Source organism: Lissotriton helveticus, chromosome 2_1, assembly GCF_964261635.1.
Source record: "Lissotriton helveticus chromosome 2_1, aLisHel1.1, whole genome shotgun sequence".
In the NCBI taxonomy this organism is placed as follows: domain Eukaryota; kingdom Metazoa; phylum Chordata; class Amphibia; order Caudata; family Salamandridae; genus Lissotriton; species Lissotriton helveticus.
The window spans coordinates 275,206,739-275,224,307 of NC_136059.1; the positions used below are offsets into that span (position 1 = coordinate 275,206,739).

The 17,569-nt window shown below is 42.5% G+C and overlaps 1 protein-coding gene across 1 annotated transcript in view; it reads left to right on the forward strand.

The window, feature by feature from the left end:
* The window catches only part of DCC (DCC netrin 1 receptor), an 844,139-nt gene that overhangs the window by 624,780 nt on the left and 201,790 nt on the right, over positions 1-17,569 (forward strand). Inside the window, exon 12 of the mRNA XM_078677748.1 lies at positions 11,540-11,589. Within this exon, the coding sequence (XP_078533874.1) occupies positions 11,540-11,589 (50 nt within the window). The remainder of the gene's footprint in view (positions 1-11,539; positions 11,590-17,569) is intronic.

Sequence of the window (17,569 nt, forward strand, 5' to 3'; positions counted from 1 at the left end):
GGCTCAGGGGGGTGGGCAAGCCCTTGAGGCTTTAGTTGCTGGACAAAGTAGCAGAGCCTGCATTTTTGAGATAGTTAAATTTGGAAGTGATTTTTGGCTGAAAGAGGGTAGTGTTGGGTCCTGTAAGGCTGGCTTCAGGATTATGTAGGATTGAGTTGGTCTGCAAGTGGCTCAGAGGTGTCGTTGGTATTAGATCAAGTATCTAATTGGGCGCCTCTGTAGCTTCTAATCGGTCTGCCCCCTGCTTCTGTTTTTAATGTGCCACCACAGGACCCCTTTGTTTTCCAGAGCGCATGATTTAACTAGTGCTTCTAATGAATGTTAAGGCAGGGAGCTGTCTCTCCTATGCACCCCTTGGGAAGAATCACTGATTGGCTTCTGATTTGAAAGGTCTTGGTTCTTGGGTTAGTGGTAAGGTTGCAACTCCGCAGAAGTGGAGAGACCCCTTGCTGTTGACTGACCTTGCTGTTGCTTGTAGATTGGGGTGAGGAGAAGTGGGGAGCACGGTGGGCGCATACTGCAATAGCCTAGGCCTAATGCTGGTCGCTTCCATGCACCCTGACCTCTGCAGCCCGCCTACCTGGGCGGCCCCCCTCTCTCCTTCTTGGTCGTGCAGGATGCTAGGTGCAGTAGGTTGAGAGGCTGGTGAGGCTGGAGGATCTGCGAGGCACTTTAGATGCTTCTGGTTCTGAGGTGCAAGGAGTTGCATGCCTGCTGGTCACAATTAGCAGCGCTGATGCAGATGTTTGGGACAGTGGCTGGGGTCAGGATAGTTGTCTTACAAAAAGGTGATGGATGGTTGGTGGAGAACAAGTGATGATGGTAAATAAGGGGCAGTGTAGGGAGGGGAGCAGAGGTTGCAAATTCGGTTGGCACTGCTCTCCTTACCTGGCGTCCGCTGGGAGGGCTCTAGTCCTGGAAGCTTTCACACCTCAACTGACAGCGGTTGATTGAAGTGGTAGGGTATGCAGAGCCAAGCAGCCAAGCAGGATCTACCTGGCGTCCCACAAGCTGTACCCAGACCAGCCTAGGCCGCTTCCTCAGAGGACTGCTTGGGGGGGCCAAGCGTTCACTCTGCTTGGCTTGCACTCAGCTCATCTTCCGATGTTGCCAGCTGTCCTCTCTCCTTTCCTCGCTGCGGGTATTCCTGTGGGTACTCCTAAAATCCTAGATCGCTACGACCCTGAAATGACTCAGCCCCATGCCTCCGTCTTTCCTTGCTGTCTCGCTACCCGCTGTTGCCGTCGATGTCCGACAATCCCCGGAAGAGGAAAACTGTTCTATCATCAGAGGGTCACTGAGTAGACCCTTAAAATAATGTGGAAATATTGTGCTGGGATGCTTTGCCTATCGTTCGTTAACACATCATTGCAAGTTCTGCAGGTTCTAAAAGGAGGGTGACTCAGAAATGTTTTTCTCCATTTTGAGTTCAAAATACAGTATCCTGCAGTTTTGTGGGAAATACTGCAGTTCTATATGAATTTTGCAAAAGACTCATACTCAATCAATCAATCATTTGTAAAGAGCACTACATACCCGCAAGGGTCTCAAGACCCTGGGGGGGGAGGGAGCTACTGATCGAACAGCCAGGTCTTGAGTATCCTCCTGAAGGTCAGCAGGTCTTGGGTCTATTGTAGGTCTCAGTGGGAGGGTGTTCCATGTCTTGGCGGCGAGGTGGGAGAAGGATCTCCCACTGGTGGTTGTTCTTCGGATGCACGGGACAGTGGCGAGTGAGAGGTCGGCAGAGTGTAGCTGGCGGTTGGGGATGTAGAAGGAGAGCCGTCTGTTGAGGTAGGCTGGGCCGGTCTTGTGGAGTGCCTTGTGTGCGTGTGTGAGGATCTTGAAGGATATCCTCTTTTTGACGGGGAGCCAGTGTAGGTTTCTCAGGTGGGGTTGATGTGGCCATGGCGTGGTACGTCGAGGATCAGTTCTGCCGAGGCGTTTTGGATGCGTTGTAGTCGTTTGATGAGCTTGGTTGGGACTTCAGCGTAGAGGGTGTTTCCGTAGTCGAGTCTGCTGCTGACGAGGGCCTGGGTGACTGTCTTTCTTGTATCTGTCAGGATCCATCTGTAGATCTTGCAGAGCATGCAGAGGGTGTTTAAGCAGGAGGGGGAGACGGCGTTGACTTGCTTGGTCATTGAGAGCGTTGAGTCGAGGATGATTCCCAGGTTGCGTGCATGGGCGGTGGGTGTTGGGGCTGCCCCCAGTGCTGTCGGCCACCAGGAGTAGTCCCAGGCTGAAGGGTTGGAGCTGAGGATGAGGACCTCCGTCTTGTCCGAGTTCAGCTTCAGACGGCTGGTCTTCATCCAGTCGGCGACGGCCTTCATTCCTACGTGGAGGTTGGCTTTGGCTGTGATGAGGTCCTTGGTGAGGGAGAGGATCAGCTGGTGCAAACTTCTGTTTTCACCTGGCTAAGTGAAAGGCATATTTACAAGGCGGCGTTAAGCCACTTAATGTGGCTTAACCCCACTTTGTAAATAAAATCGCCTTTCACACTTCACTTAGCGTGAAAGGGGCTTGCAAATAGTGTTGCATTGGGCGTTACACCACAACACCCATTGCTTTTTAATGTTGCCCCTTATTTAGGATGGATGGGGCAGCACCAACAAGTTATGCCAGGTAAAACATGGTCTTAGGATAGTGATACGAGAAGAAATCAGTAATTTCTTCTCGTATTTTGCTCTTTCTATGTGTGCTGCATTATGCAGCACACATAGAAACAGTAAATCGCCTTTCAAGATTGTTTATGTAAAGGAAGGTGTCCATTCCTGCGCTTAAACAATTGTCCTTGGAGCACAATTACCCTTGCAACATGGCGCAAGGGTGCCTGTGTTGGCACTCGGTAGTTTTTTTAGCGCCAGTGGAAAGGCTGGGGTGCACCGTATTTTTGTACATACAGCGCATCCCTGCGTTTAGAAAAGGTCTGAGCGCTGCATTATCAATTTTGGTGTAACACCGTGCTCCAGCATTTTATTGAAATACCCCCCTGGATTTGCATGGCACTAAGAATGATGTGCCTTTCATGAGTATATGATTGCTTAAACTATGTTGATAAAATCTGATGCTGTGAAACAATAAATACAAAAATAAAAAAAGAATGATGTGTTAAGTTAGACATGCTCTCCGTGTATCTAAATAGTCGACCTCGTACAAAAAAAGTTTTTTCTAGTAAAATTGAATCCTTCATTTTGATTCACATTTACTATATGTATTTGGAACTCTGTTGTTCTAGAGTATTTTCATTCGTCTCATGAGGACAAAGCGGCATCTTCTCTGAGCAAGGGAACAGGAAACCTTTCTGCCAACCAGCCAGGCTTGTGAGACAGGTGCATTAACTCTTGCCTTAATTGCAGCATCGCTTCACAACACGGTGATTTCACACAGGCCGCCTCAGTAACCTCACAGCGGCCATCTTGGAGCGCTCACAGTAATACAATGGCAGCGTTAGTCTATGCAGGTTATAATCAATTATTTTGATTGATGTGTCGTATGCTAGCTTCTTTACTCGGTTGGGTGTTTTTATCAGTCAATCCTTCTCTCCCCTTCACATTATGTGACATGTGTCATCGTGAAGAGGAACACCTATTATTTCTGAATAAGCACCCTGCTAGGAATTAAGCAGTGAGCTGAGAGATGTTATCGACAAGCTAAGAAATCCACCTTTATCAGAATAAGGCCTCACGGCTCTTTCAGGTCTAATAAATCTTATATTCAGAGATTTTGCGCTACCAAAGATGTGGCCATGCCGACCATGATCATGAATTTGTCAAAAAAGTAATAATATCGTTTTTTCTATTCTGTGCACTTTTGCTGAGCACATGGATAGGTCGTGATTTAATACTTTTCTGTGGAAACACAATTTAAATTGTGGGATACCGAACTGTGTTTGTGTCAGACACACTCAAACATTATTAATATCAGACACCAGAACAGAAAATGCAAACATTTCTTTAGAAAGTGTGAATTGTGGCCATTGCTATACTTAAATAGGTACAGCGTATTTATCAAGTGCATCACGTTATTATTATTATTATCTTCATCATCATCTTATTAGTATTACTATGTACTTATTATTGTTGTTATTTGTTGTCATTAATAATGTTAACCCGTTGCCCGTTGTCGGCCAACGGCCGTCACGTGCACTAGCTCCGTAGTGCTGCGTATGACCGTTGGCCGACGCGACCACGGCCACTCTTCAAACGTGCCGCACCGCGGCAGAATCGCCGCCGCGGTAAAAGGGTTAGTAACAACAATAATAATAACAATAATAATAATAATATTAATACAATGTCTTTCTTTTTTAGCAGTTATTAATCGTTTTGTTTGCCATTTCGTAGCACAATGCACAACAGAAAAGATATTCCTGTGTGGTTGGAAGGAAAAGCCGGTCAACTAACACATTCTAACATTGTAGAGTATCTCAAATTAACTTTCTTGATTTATGAGTTATATCCTGTAGCTTCAGATAAGAAGTAAATGAAAATCAGCCGCGGTCGGTAGGGGAGTACCTGCCGGGGCGGTGATGTGGGGAGGGGGAGGGGGAGGGGAAGGGTGGGGGTTAGTAACGTATGGATAATGGAGGTTTGCAGGTAAGTAAATATTTAAATAAATCAAACGTGTTTCGATGCGCGCACTGCATCCCCAAATGCAATGCAGTGTGCGCAACGAAATTCATTTGATTTATTCAAATATTTACTTACCTTCAAACCTCCATTATCCATACATTACTAACCCCCACCCTGCCCCTCCCCACATCACCGCCCCGGCAGGTATTCCCCTACCAAACGCGGCTGATGAAAATAAAAATGTATAAAGTGCTCTACTATCCATAGGTGTCTAGGCTTTAAGCTCAGGAAAGGAAGAAACTGCCAATTAAGTGGAGGACAGAGTCTCATACCGAAGCTACTGGTTAAAAAGCCACGTTTTGAGCTTTTCCTGAAGGCCAGAACATCAGATTTCTTTTTAATTTCAAGAGGCAGGTAGTTCCACAGCATGGAGGAACAGGTCAGAAAGCTCCTGTCACCCCAACTGGACCTTTTAAAGTTTGGAACTACTAAATTGAAATTTGGGCCCGACTGGAGAGGTCACAATGGAATATAGCACTGAAAGCTCAGAAATTCCGGTCCTGTATTGTGTAATGCTTTAAAAGTAATGTACAGAGCCTTAAAATCTATGCATAGTTTCATAGGGAGTCAGAGAAGGTGAATTAGGCCTGAGAGACAGATTTATATTTGGGGATTTTCAGGAGCAGATGAGCCGCTGGATCCGGTACAGTTTGGAGAATAGTAAGAAACCTCTTCTGTATGTTTGTGAAGAGAGCATTACAATAGTCTATTTGTGAGGTAATCAAAATAAAGACCACAGTTTTTTGTAGCTCTCTAGGAACAAGGGGAAGGACTTTTGTCAGTGGTTTAAGCAAGAGGAACAAGGAGGAAATTATAGCATTGATACGACTTGAGAAGGACAGCTTGCTGTCAAACTGTACTCTTAGATTCTTTGTTTTCTTAACCGGACATGGGAGAGTACCAGTTCCTGGGGCCACATGCTTGGAGACCAGAAGGAGATGTTCTTCCCAAATAAGAGAACCTCGGTTTCTGCTGCATTCAGCTTCCAAAAATTATCTCCCAACCATCTCCCGATTTAAAGCATACAATAATTAAATCTGGATGCGGTGGACTCTAGGCTACTGGTCACAATCACCACTATCTCGGTGACATAGTCAGAGGATACTAGGGAAAAGCCGAAAGATCTAATCACATCTGCCAGGGGGATAATGTAAAGATTGAAGAGAGTTGGGCTCAATGAAGAGAACTGTGGAACCCCACATGGCAGTGAAAAGGGAGGGAAGGTGAACTCTTCCATGGCCACCATTTGCTCCCGGTCATTGAGGAATGAGTTCAGCAGTGACAGGGCTCTGTCTCTGACTCCGATGGTAAAAAGACGGTCAAGGAGCAGCTCATGACTGAACATGTCGAATGTCGCCGAGAGATCTAAAATGATCAAGGCAGCATTTCCTCCATTGTCTAAAGTCTGTCTAGTTTCTTCGGATGCTGTGATTGATGCCAGTTCTGTACTGTGATGGCTTCCAAATCCAATTTTGGATGGATCTAGAAGATGATTGTTGGTAATGAGGAATGTCAATTCCATTTTGATACAGTTCTCAACAATGTTTGCAGGGAATGGCAAATGAGAAATTGTACTATAATTATTAGGATCAGCGGCATCAAGATTGAGTTGTTTTATTAGAGGGAGGATAAAGGCTCTTTTAATCTCTTTGGGAAAGTAACCTGAGATAAACATCTTATTGAAGATGTGCGTAAGCTGTACTGCAATGATATCTGGGACCATGCATATGACTTGTGGTGGGCAGGGGTCCATAGGTGACCCAGATTTTATTTTGCCCAATAAGTTTTCAATCTGGTCAGAGGTTGACTCCAAAATGATCATATTTTACAAACGCACACATTAGAGGCATATTGCACAATCCACAGTGTAAGAAATTGGGTTAGAACAACAGAGTACATTTCAATGAAAACAATTACACTAGAGTACCAAAAATGCAATCAGTACAATTGAAGATATTCAATTTAAAAATGTAGCCCCTAAAAGCTCAAAGCACCACTTGTAGTCATCTGGTTGTTCTAAACCGGGGAAAGTCACAAATTATGGCCGACTACAATGGAGCATGAGTCATGGATCCAGATTAGTCCCACTACAAAAGTTACCTTCTCAAAGTCCAGCATAAGGAGTCCAGTTTGCGGTGGAGGAGTCCGTGAGGAGCAGGGAGCATGCTGCAGATGGTCGTTGCTGTAGCACAAACAGCAGGCCTGGCATCACAGACGGTTATCGCTATAGGATGAAGATCTGGTTGGGCATCACGGACAGTAGTTGCTTGAGCTTCATGTTGACGGTGATGGCAGACTGGCTTGCTGCAGAGTGAGGTACAGTTCTCGCATTGCCGTCATTTTAATAGTCACTGAAGTTGGGTGTTCCTGAACTTCTCGTTGGCGGCCTTTAAGGACTTCAGAGTCTTGGTGCGAACTGACCCGTTTGCGATCACAAAGAGCCCAAATCTTCAAGATTTCTCCTTTTCTTTTAGAGGAGTGCAATGTGATACAAGCCAAGGGTCCAGGACCTGGAGAGGCACCTCCAGGGAGGTCCAGTTGTAGGTCCAAGCAGGTCCAGCTGCAGCAGGTCAGCTGGGCAGTTGAACACAGTCTCTGGACTTTGTTGTGTCCCTGTACCTCAGAACAGGAGGTCAGCCAACTGACCCTTGAAGTCAATCAGCATATCCTGGGATGAAGGGAGCAGGTCCAGTCTTCCTTCTTTGAGAGCTAGGCAGGCCTCAAGCAGTACGGCAGTCCTCAGTGGAACAAAGCAGGCCTCAAGCAGCAGAGAACTCCTCTATGAGCAGCGGGGTAGTTTTCTGGGAACAAGGTAGGCCTTGAACAGCAGGGCAGTCCATCTTCTGCAATGTCCATAGGTCCAAAAGTGTATTGAAGTGTAGCTTTTAGGTGCAATATGTATACCTTGTACCAGGCTTTGAAGTGGGGGGATCCCCTAAACCACCCCCATATCTGGTTCAGAAAAGTTCTTCCCTTCCGCTGTTAAGGTTCCAAGAAGTCTGGGATGATAAAAGACTACTGTAAGGTTCCTTTGTGCGCGCTGGGGACAAGCCCCTTTGAAATGTAAGTGGGAGAGGGAACAGATCCACCCCCCCCCCATCTATTCAGGTTGATCCATCCTGCCTTCAAGCAGTCCCCTATGTCTCACTGTCCAGTAGGAATACACAAATCCCAACAGTAGAGCTATTCACAGTCATTTGACCCAGGACGCTGACCGCAGGCCAAAGTACAAAAATGAAAACTTTCTAAAAGTGGTTGCAACCAACAGGGGCAGCTCTACTCCCCAAAACATGGGGCAACTCAACACTATTCAAGTAACATGGTTCAGGGCAGAAATTTCTTAGGCAGAAATTGTTCCCAAAGCACAACACATATAACAATGAATTCCAAACCATTAAAAAAGGTACAATAATTATACACAAAAAGCTTTTATTATGGGGAAATATTTCAAAAACACAAAACATGTATACAACATTCAAATGGTGGTCTCATAGTTACACAAACCATACATAAAGAAAAATAAATGGCAGTGTAAACGAAAAACAAAATGCACAATGGCAGAAGGGGATTTAACACAAAAAAGTCTGTCAAATGACACAACACAACACAATAATGACACAACAACAAAATGTATGCTTCCTCCTAATAATGACCCAACAACACAAATATGCTTACTCCTAATTTACAAAAGGAACGGCGTTTCGACCTCTTTAAATTCATTAAAGCCATCATCAGGACACGGAACATTTAGGAGCAACCATCTGAATCAATTTCTAAGCACATGGAATTCATCTAGAAAAAGACCGATAATGAATAACTGTCCAGGGTCCTAGGTGAAAGATCATTTACTCCTAGCACAAACAAATTGATTAATGAATAAGGCCTCATCCGGGTTCTAATCACCTTGAACCTTTTTATATACGAAATGAATCAAGTGAAGACATTGGGAAGCATTCAGAAAATATGAGGCTTACCTCTACTACAGAAAGACATGCAATTATTGACGTCAGGCAGTGAAATTACCCGGTCTATTAATATGCACCCTATGTGTCTGATACAGTGAATGTCAGTGATTTGCTTGGTTGCACTCTGAAATGGCTCTGACCCTGACTGATGGAGGTTCACTCTGGGTCTTTCATAAGCTTGAAAAGACTAGCATCTATCCCCCCTCCAGTCTTAGCCTCTTCCAGCTGCGGTGGCAGAAATCTCTAATTATAATAATTATGGTCATGCTGTAAGCTATTAAGAGCTGAAAACCCTGAAGTATCCATTTACATTTGAAACATATATGTATATGTATTTCATATTAATATATACTAATTTATACACATATTCTTTGCAGTTTTTTATAGCACCCTAAGACATTGACGTGCTTTGCATAAGCACCAGGTTACATTATACACGGTTAAAAAATGTTTTGTTAAGCACTGGAAGATTAAGTGATTTGCCCAGAATTTCAGAATGTTGAGCCAACGCCCGGACAGAAGCCTGGGTCCCTAGTGGCAAAATCGGCAGCTCTGGCCATTATGCTACATCTACTCTCCTCTTCAGTGTTATATAGCTTACAAAGCTAGGTTGGATTATTGAATACATTCCTGTGGATCTTATCAGTCTATAATTGAACTGCTGCTGAGTGCACATTAAAGTAAGCTACGATAAAGCATACACAATTACAGAGTTCATCCATGGCCAAGCACCTAATATTTTCAATTGTAATGTTTTCCTGTAGTAGGTCTTGTTTGAAAAGTAATTTCAAAGCTTTTGTTTTCTCCTGAAAGGATGTACATAATATGAAGCATTTTGTCATTCTTTACTGACTATCAGTGGGCGAAAGAAGGTTGCTGCTCATCGCTTGCACATTTAAAGGATACAAATGCTCTTACTAAAAGCTTTAAATAATGTTTGCTAATAATTCCCCATGGTATACTCCCTCATAACGAATGATCATTTCAACTCAAATGAATACGCTTTTATTTGCTGTTTGTATTTCAATTACTAATTTCGAAATCACCATCATAATTGTTTGGATTGTGTTTTTCATGCAACCACAAACATGTATTATATATAAAAAAAAATTAAAAACATTCAGTTCCCTCGTCTGCATTAGGGGGAAAGGGACGCCAAAAAATGTATATTTGTTTATCAATCATTCTACATTAGACGAACGTAGATTGTGCACTTCTGTACCTGAGCAGCATCAATTTACTAAATATTAAGATGGCTCCAGGGTCAATTACACTGGCAGCAGCCTTACATAAATAAGTGGCAAAAAAGCATGTTCATCCACATTTCATAACAGAAAGGGAATTTGGGCCATTCAGGCAGTTTAATCGCCTAATTTATTAAACACAATATCCCAAGGAGCTTTTTGTTCAAAATCGATGGCTTTAACCACTTAGAACAATGTTGCACAGAATGAAAATGTCATAAATAAATATTGGTTAAAAAAAATTAAGACTGAAAAAGGTCTGTCATGTCATAGTAGGTGTTGGAAAATATAGTCAAGCAATGTTTTTGGGGAAATTGATCCATTCATAATTAAACCTGTAGGATGGATGATGTTTTAATTGTTTTGTCATGGTTAAATACTTTACACATTTTCTAAATTAATTCTGTCTGCTCTGTGCAAAAGCTAGCAGAGGGTTGAGTCCAGGCTTAAATTATTCAAACTATGTTTAATCCTGACAAGTCTGTAGTCGTATTCCCTGTGGTATTATCACATCTACCTCAATAAATTGCCTGTGTTCTTACAATATTCCATGGAGTCCAAATGTATACTTGGGTTCTGCACTAATGGATGCTCTTATTGCATCCCATGGCAGCCTGAAATGGGAAACCTATAGGGTCTTGGTATGACATCATGCATTGCTTGCAGTCTGTGTTCCTGAGGCATGGTGCGAAAATAAATGCAGTCTTTAGCCATCTCTGACTTAAAGAGACATACTACTACACTTTATCTACCCACCTGACCTCATTAGCTTTGCTAGAATTGGTAAGTGAGTACCATTCCTCGATTTCTGCTGGATACCTGCTCTGATCCTGGGATCTCAAAGACATACACAGTGATTCTAGTCCCAAACTGACTGGGCCCATGCCTCTATGATGTGTAGTAGGCGAGCTGGGCAGTAAATAAATGGCCACCTCAAACTAAATGAGAGATTAAGTCATATTCCTTTTGCTTGATATTCTAAAGCTGACCTAAATACAGAGTCCCTGCTCGCTTTAATGTTTTGATTTAGTCGTAGTTTAGGAGTCTTTTGGCATAAAGCTGAAGATAGTAACACAATGGCATTATGAAGCAACCTATTAAATAAATAAATATCTCATAGTATGCACTGCCATTTTAAGAGATTTTTCCAAAACATTGGGTAACATTGGATTTAATTAAATAATACTATTTGAAGGTCTAGAAGCAGATGTGTCTTTATTTATTATGAGACTTTTCATCATTTTCAGTGTCACAGATAAGACAAGAGATTTTTTTGTATTGCCTATTATTATATTGACCAACTGCCAGCTTCACATACGGTGATTTGATATAAATGTAAATACTCTGAAGCTCAGGGTTGGTGGAGCTTTGTGATGTATCTGATGAAGCTATAAATCAAACACATACACATTGGTACGGATCTTTACTAACTTTGTCGAGTACCTCTCTACTGTAAAGGGAAAGTTATGTTATTTTATGTTATTTTATGGTATGTTATGTTATGGTATGTTATGTTACGTTATGTAACATCATATGGATTTGTAGAGCGTGCTTATCACTTGAGGGATATCTAGGGGCCGTGAGGGATGGACCTATGCTAATGTGTGATTACAATCTACATTTAGTTCCAAAAGAGAATCCATCAATAATTGGTTATAGTAATGTGATTATTATAAAACTAACAGTATTCTTATTTTTCTTTCAGTGCCAAATGCTCCCCCTCAGAACATCTCACTGGAAGTTGTCAACTCACGAGTAAGTCAACTATGTACTTGTGTATCAATTAGCCTAACGCATTGAAGCATTCCAACTACATTTTCTAAAACAAGATTCTTTCCTTGTAATTGAGATTTTTTCTTTTTTTAGATATTTTGTAACCATGATCCAATAAGAAGTACATTTTGTACTCTCTGTGGCTGGACTCATGTTCTGTTCATAGACAGATTCAAACTGCAAGAATGAAATGAAGCAGACAAAATGAAATAGCTCTGAAATATATGGCAACACTATTAAATGTTGGTTAGGTAAAGTAGAAGCAACCCAACTCATATCATAATATGGTCAAGTCTAGCAAATGGAGGCCTAGTAAAATAAGAGACATATGCCGATGCAAAAAGCGAGACACAGCAAAAAAAGAGCAATCGTGCCTAGAAGAAACGCAATGAGAGGCTAAAGTAAAACATACATATTGAAAACATTAATAGTAAAAAGCTTCATTGTTCCTTCATGAAATCAACAACGAATAATTATAGTCAAATAGCAGAAATGTCAGTTTCACTTCATACCCACACAAAATGCTCATCTTTTCTTTCACGTCGGAAGAATGACGTTGAGAGCTCCTTTCTTCTCTGACTATCCCCAGGTCAAACATGCTTTTATAGATACATTCAGGGTAATGTTAGCTTAATAGAATGTTTTCTTTATGCAGATAACTGGAACCTTAATGGAGAAACAGGGTTAGCCATGGAAAATATTGGTTCGTCATTATTCCTTTAATTTTTCGAAATCTATATAGCCCTACAAATAATTACTTACTGTGCGAGAAGCATGGTCTATAGCATTATAGTCCTCTGTCAAGGGCTATATTGGCTGCTAAAGGTCCTGAATGTTATTTATAGGTCAAGGCAAAGGTGAAGACCTATAACGAGGGAGAGTGCCTTTAATAAGTGGTATAGCCAGAGGCAAACGGCCATAAGGCTATTAGAACATTCCATCCACTAGTTTTAGAATGTTCTAAATTAGAAAGCAAGAAACAAAAGACAAACATTGTGAGCCAATCCACAAAGGGCATTACCTCTTGTGGTAGAGGCCCTGCAGTCTTGGTAGGGGGCTCACATTTGTGGCGATACTTCCGCAATGGTTAACTGCATTATGGAGGCCCTTTGTGAATCAGGCCCTGTAGTGTTGGAGCAGTGGGCCATTATTATCCCGGAGCCACTTCATTGCCTTCAGTAGAACTTTTAAAGTTCTAATATAGCCTTATAGCATGTTAAGGCTATATCGGTTGTTAAAGGTAAGGCCCTGAGCCTGAGTTATAGGCCCGAGCCTCAGGCGAGGGCCTATAAAGAGGGAAAGGGCTATTAACAACCTGTATAGCCCTAAGTAGAGGGGCTACAAGGCTATTAGAACATTCCACCTACTAAGGATAGAATGTTCTAAATTTAAAAGGAAGAAACATGAAGACAAACATTGGAATGTTGGAGCTCTGGTCTCATACCAGCCATTATAGGCCAGAAGAGTGTATATTCCTGATGGTACACATAACTCTGATAATTTTAATAAAACTATTAATCAAAAGTTGTAAGAGGTTTGTGCCCTAAGAGGAAGAGCAAGTGTGCTACTGAAGGTTGCTTTTTTGCTATTCATCTATTACTGATAACAGTAAAGAACATTAACCAGGACCTGATATTACGCAAACTACGTTGCCTTCGTTAGGAGGGCGAGTTGTCTTCCCTTCGAAGGACTGATGCAAGGATAAAAACATAGCACAGAATTCGATATTGCAAGGACAACGAGGCTCAAAAGCTGGGATTTGATCAGGCATAAGGGATAGTAGCTTAGAATTGAGGACGGCTGCAACACAGCACCCGTCCACCAGTTGCCCTTCTCTGCAGCTACAGGACACTTTCCCGCTGAGGAAAAATAAAAGTTTATTATTTTTTTAAAGGTTTGTGAACATCACTCTTTGCGTACCTCATAAAGATTTTTTCGTTTGTTTTTTAAATGGGAGGCTTTGCAACTTTTCAGTTGCTACTATACAACAAAGATTTTATTAGGCAATTTACATTTCTTGTTAACAAGAGGGACCTGTTCAAAGCTGTTGTTGAAGCATGCAGACCCCTGTTGCCAAATTCGCAATTTACAGCAAATTCATCATGACAGCAGGGTGGCATTAAATGTATTCCTCAAGTGTGCTAACAGGACCTTTCCCATTTGTCCTGCTGCAGATGATAATCCCTTTAGATTGTGGCAGGTGAAAATGCGTGGCGCTGGAAAATTGCCTTATTTTCATTTGTGCTGTTTATAAATGGCAAAGTGGTGGTATTTTATCCATTGCTAAAAACAAAATTGCAAACTCTCCATAGTGAGAAAATGCTTTAAACTCTTTTGAAGAATTAAAGTATTTCCATTGAAAAATGTCTCCTGTCCTTTGCATTTTTGGATTAAATATTTCTGACAGAAGTTGTAAGTCTTCAGTGACAGCCCAACTGATCGAAACCGTGTAGTACTGGAGAGAGTCATGTTAGCCCATGGGAGCCTCAGGGCATTGCTCCAGGCTAGCATCAGGGCGAAATGAGGATAACTGCCTAGAGAAGACAACAAGCTCGCAAAGATATCATCTAAGGCAAATCTTTTAGTTATCTACATATTTTTTAATTTATGGGGATGGACAACTTTTAAATCCACTCCCTGAGCTGAAATGCCATCTTTAAATCATATTTTAGCCATGTGAGAAAATCTAAAAGCTGAAGTTATTGATATATGGCTTTTATCAACCTGTTATTTGCAAATGCTATTACAGAGGTAACCTGGGCATATCTGTTCTAATTGCTCAGTGCTTAAATGGTCACTACTCCGTTTGTGTCTGTGTGTGTGACCTGTTGGCCGGCACCAAATGCTAATAGTGACACTTCAGCATTTCATCCTTCTGGATTCCAGGAACTGATTTGAATGTTATGAACAGTCACGCCATACTTATCAAAGCAACTTAGCTACAAAAAATTGTATAGCAAGCATTATATATAAATCTAACTTTTTACTTGTAGAAATGATAAATTATTTACTCCCTTTGGTTATTTTTGCTGATTTCATGTTTCATAAAAGTATGGGCTCCCATAATAATACTGTAAATGAATATAGTACATCACAACGCTATCTATTACATCACATGCTTTTACAACTCGGTCGTTACAACGACCGCTTTGTTACTACGGGATGCATTTACATCGCAAGTCATTACAATGGCTTGCAGTAGGGGGCGTGCTGGACTTAGGAAGTTTACGCAACAGTGGGGAAGGTGTTGGTATTCATTTCCAATACCTCAGCGCCCCTTACAGCAAGTCGTTTTAATGACTTGCTATGTAAATGCATTGCTAACTAACAACGCGGTTGTTGTAACAACCGCATTGTAATAGTACTGCGATGTAATGACAGCGTTGTAAATGGTGTTTTCCACCATAAACAGCTGTAATCAGGTGTCCCTGTACTACTTAAGGAGCTGCTTATCGAGCCCTCAGTAGATGTCAAAAGCTGAATCTTACACACTGCAGGATAGCTTGTCAGAGACTTCAGTGGCTGCCAGGTGGAGGCCCAAGATCCTTCGCAGTGCCACAAGGCGGTCATTGCTGTCCTCGAGGGCTAGAGGCAGATCATCCTGTGGGCCACCTAACTACCATTCTGTGCCGCTCGCTGGCAACACTGTTGGTGGTAGTACGCAAGCCCAGGGATGCTGCAGGAGCTGTGGTTCTGAAGGTCCACCTCCTTTGTTAGCCTCTATCTCTTTATACAGCTCCATAGGGTTCACTGCAGCAGTCATAGCATGGGTGTAAGGAGAGAGAGAATAAGAGAGAGGATGTGAGAGAGAGAGAAGGAAAGAAAAAGGACAGTGAAATATTTGAAAAAGATATGGTGAACAAGAGGGATGAGAGACAAACAATGAACAGTGGAAGGGGAGAGACAAGGAGGGATGACAGGAGTGGGGCTGATTCGATAATTATTGCAGTCTGTAAGAAATTGGATTACTGGTTGAGTGGAGGTGAAACCCTAATCAAGCAGAAACCACAATCCTTGTCAGGGTGAAATCACCAACAAAAACCCTAAATGAACCTATGCTCAACCCTTGGGTTGCTTGACACACACCTGTCAGGCTTAACTTGGAGGCAATGTGTAAAGTATTTGTGCAGCACTTCAAACAGTAATACAATCACAACACACCAAAAAAGGGATCCCACACCATGTAAGAACAATAGAGTAACTTTAAATAAATAAAGCAAGACCAAAACAATAAAAATCCAATCAATAGAACCAGAGATATGCAGTTTTAAAGGCTCCTATAAAAAAAAAGCATCAAAAAGCACAAACCGCCAACTGTGGATCTCTGGTCATGCAGGACAAGAACAGAACACATGTCACGAGTTTAGTTTGACAGCAATGGATCACGGGCCAGCTACAAGGACCCAATTAGGCCTGTTAAATGAGAGTACCTCATCCTGGCTGCAGAGTGTTGTGAGGTCCTGTCCCGAGGATGCATCCATCAGTTGAGGTAATGCCAGGAGCTGTGAGGCGGCGATGCGAGAACCTATCTTAGTGTCAAGGCTGACATCGACAAGGTACTTGCGATGTGAGGGCCTGTGTTGGGAAAGCTTCTCACAGGCAGCAGTTCAAATGTGGCTGCAGGGTCGATGTGGAGTCCTTGCTGTCACGGAGTACTCGCAGCAGAGAAAGCTCAAAGGTAAAATGTTTGGATTACGCAGCAGACGAGATGCGTCAGTTCTGCTGAGTCAACAGGTGGGCTGTCAGAGCACATTTAGGTCTACTACCAAGGATCTGGGACTGCAATGGTACTAATTGGTAGTGTAGGACTCACAGGTGGTAGAGTCCAGGTGCTGGGTACAATTTTATTGAAGTCTTCTGACCCTGAGGCTTTAGTCAGAAGGCCAGCCAACTAGCCCTTGGAGGGACTTTGGGGACCTGAGTTTAATAGATGCAGGGCGGAAGTCCTACAGAGCAGCAGTCCAGCAGAGTAGCGGTCCTTTTAATAGGACAGCAGTCCTTCTTACTTGTAGGGTATTCACTGTTCCAGATGTGTACTGAAGAGTGGGTGTCTGAGGCCGAATATTTATACCTGGAGCTTCCTTTGAAGTGGGAGAAACTTCTAGAGGTTTCCCTTTGATCGATCCGCCCCTTTTGATAGTACCAAGGGGCATATGTACATTGAATTAGTGGGGCGCTGGTTAGCTCAAAAATTGCAAACTCTGTGCTCCATCAGTTCAAAAACACAGTGATGCGCTGTATTTACAATGATATGGTGCACCCTTGCGTTTCCCCTAGTGCTGGCACTAAATTAAGCTGCCTAGAGCCAACGCATGGGCCCTTGCACCAAAGTGCAGAGGTGGCTGCGTTGGGAAGAATGATTGTTAATGTGCAGGATGATTGTTTACGTCTCTTCCTGCACATAAACATTCCAGAATGGCAATTTGTAACTTCTAAGTATGCTGCATCGTGCAGCACACAGAAAAGTTGCACATCTTCATTTTTTAATGATTGTTTGTGTGCAGGAAAGACACCTTCCTGCACATAAAATATCATTCATGGTGATTTGCTGTTTCTAAGTATGCACAATGCAGCACACATAGAAACAGCAAAAACAAGAGAAATTAATAATTTCTCTTCGTTTTGCCATGTTAAGACCAGGTTTTTTTTGCTCCTTATTCTAGTGCTGCCCCATATTTACGCCACCCTTGTAAATATGGGGTAGTGTCAAAATTAAAAGGTGTTGCGGCGGAATGCCCACTGCAGCACCCATTGCCCCCTCCTTCACTCTAAGTCTAGCATGAAAGGGGGCCTTATTTACAAGACAACGTTAAGCCATGTTAAGTGGCTTAATGCCACCTTGTAAATAAGGTGATGAACGTAACACCATGAGAACATCTTAAAAAGTGACGTTCTGGTGCCGATAAGTCCTTGTACATATGCCCCCAAGTGCTACTAAGGTTAGTGGTTTGCCTCCCAGCAG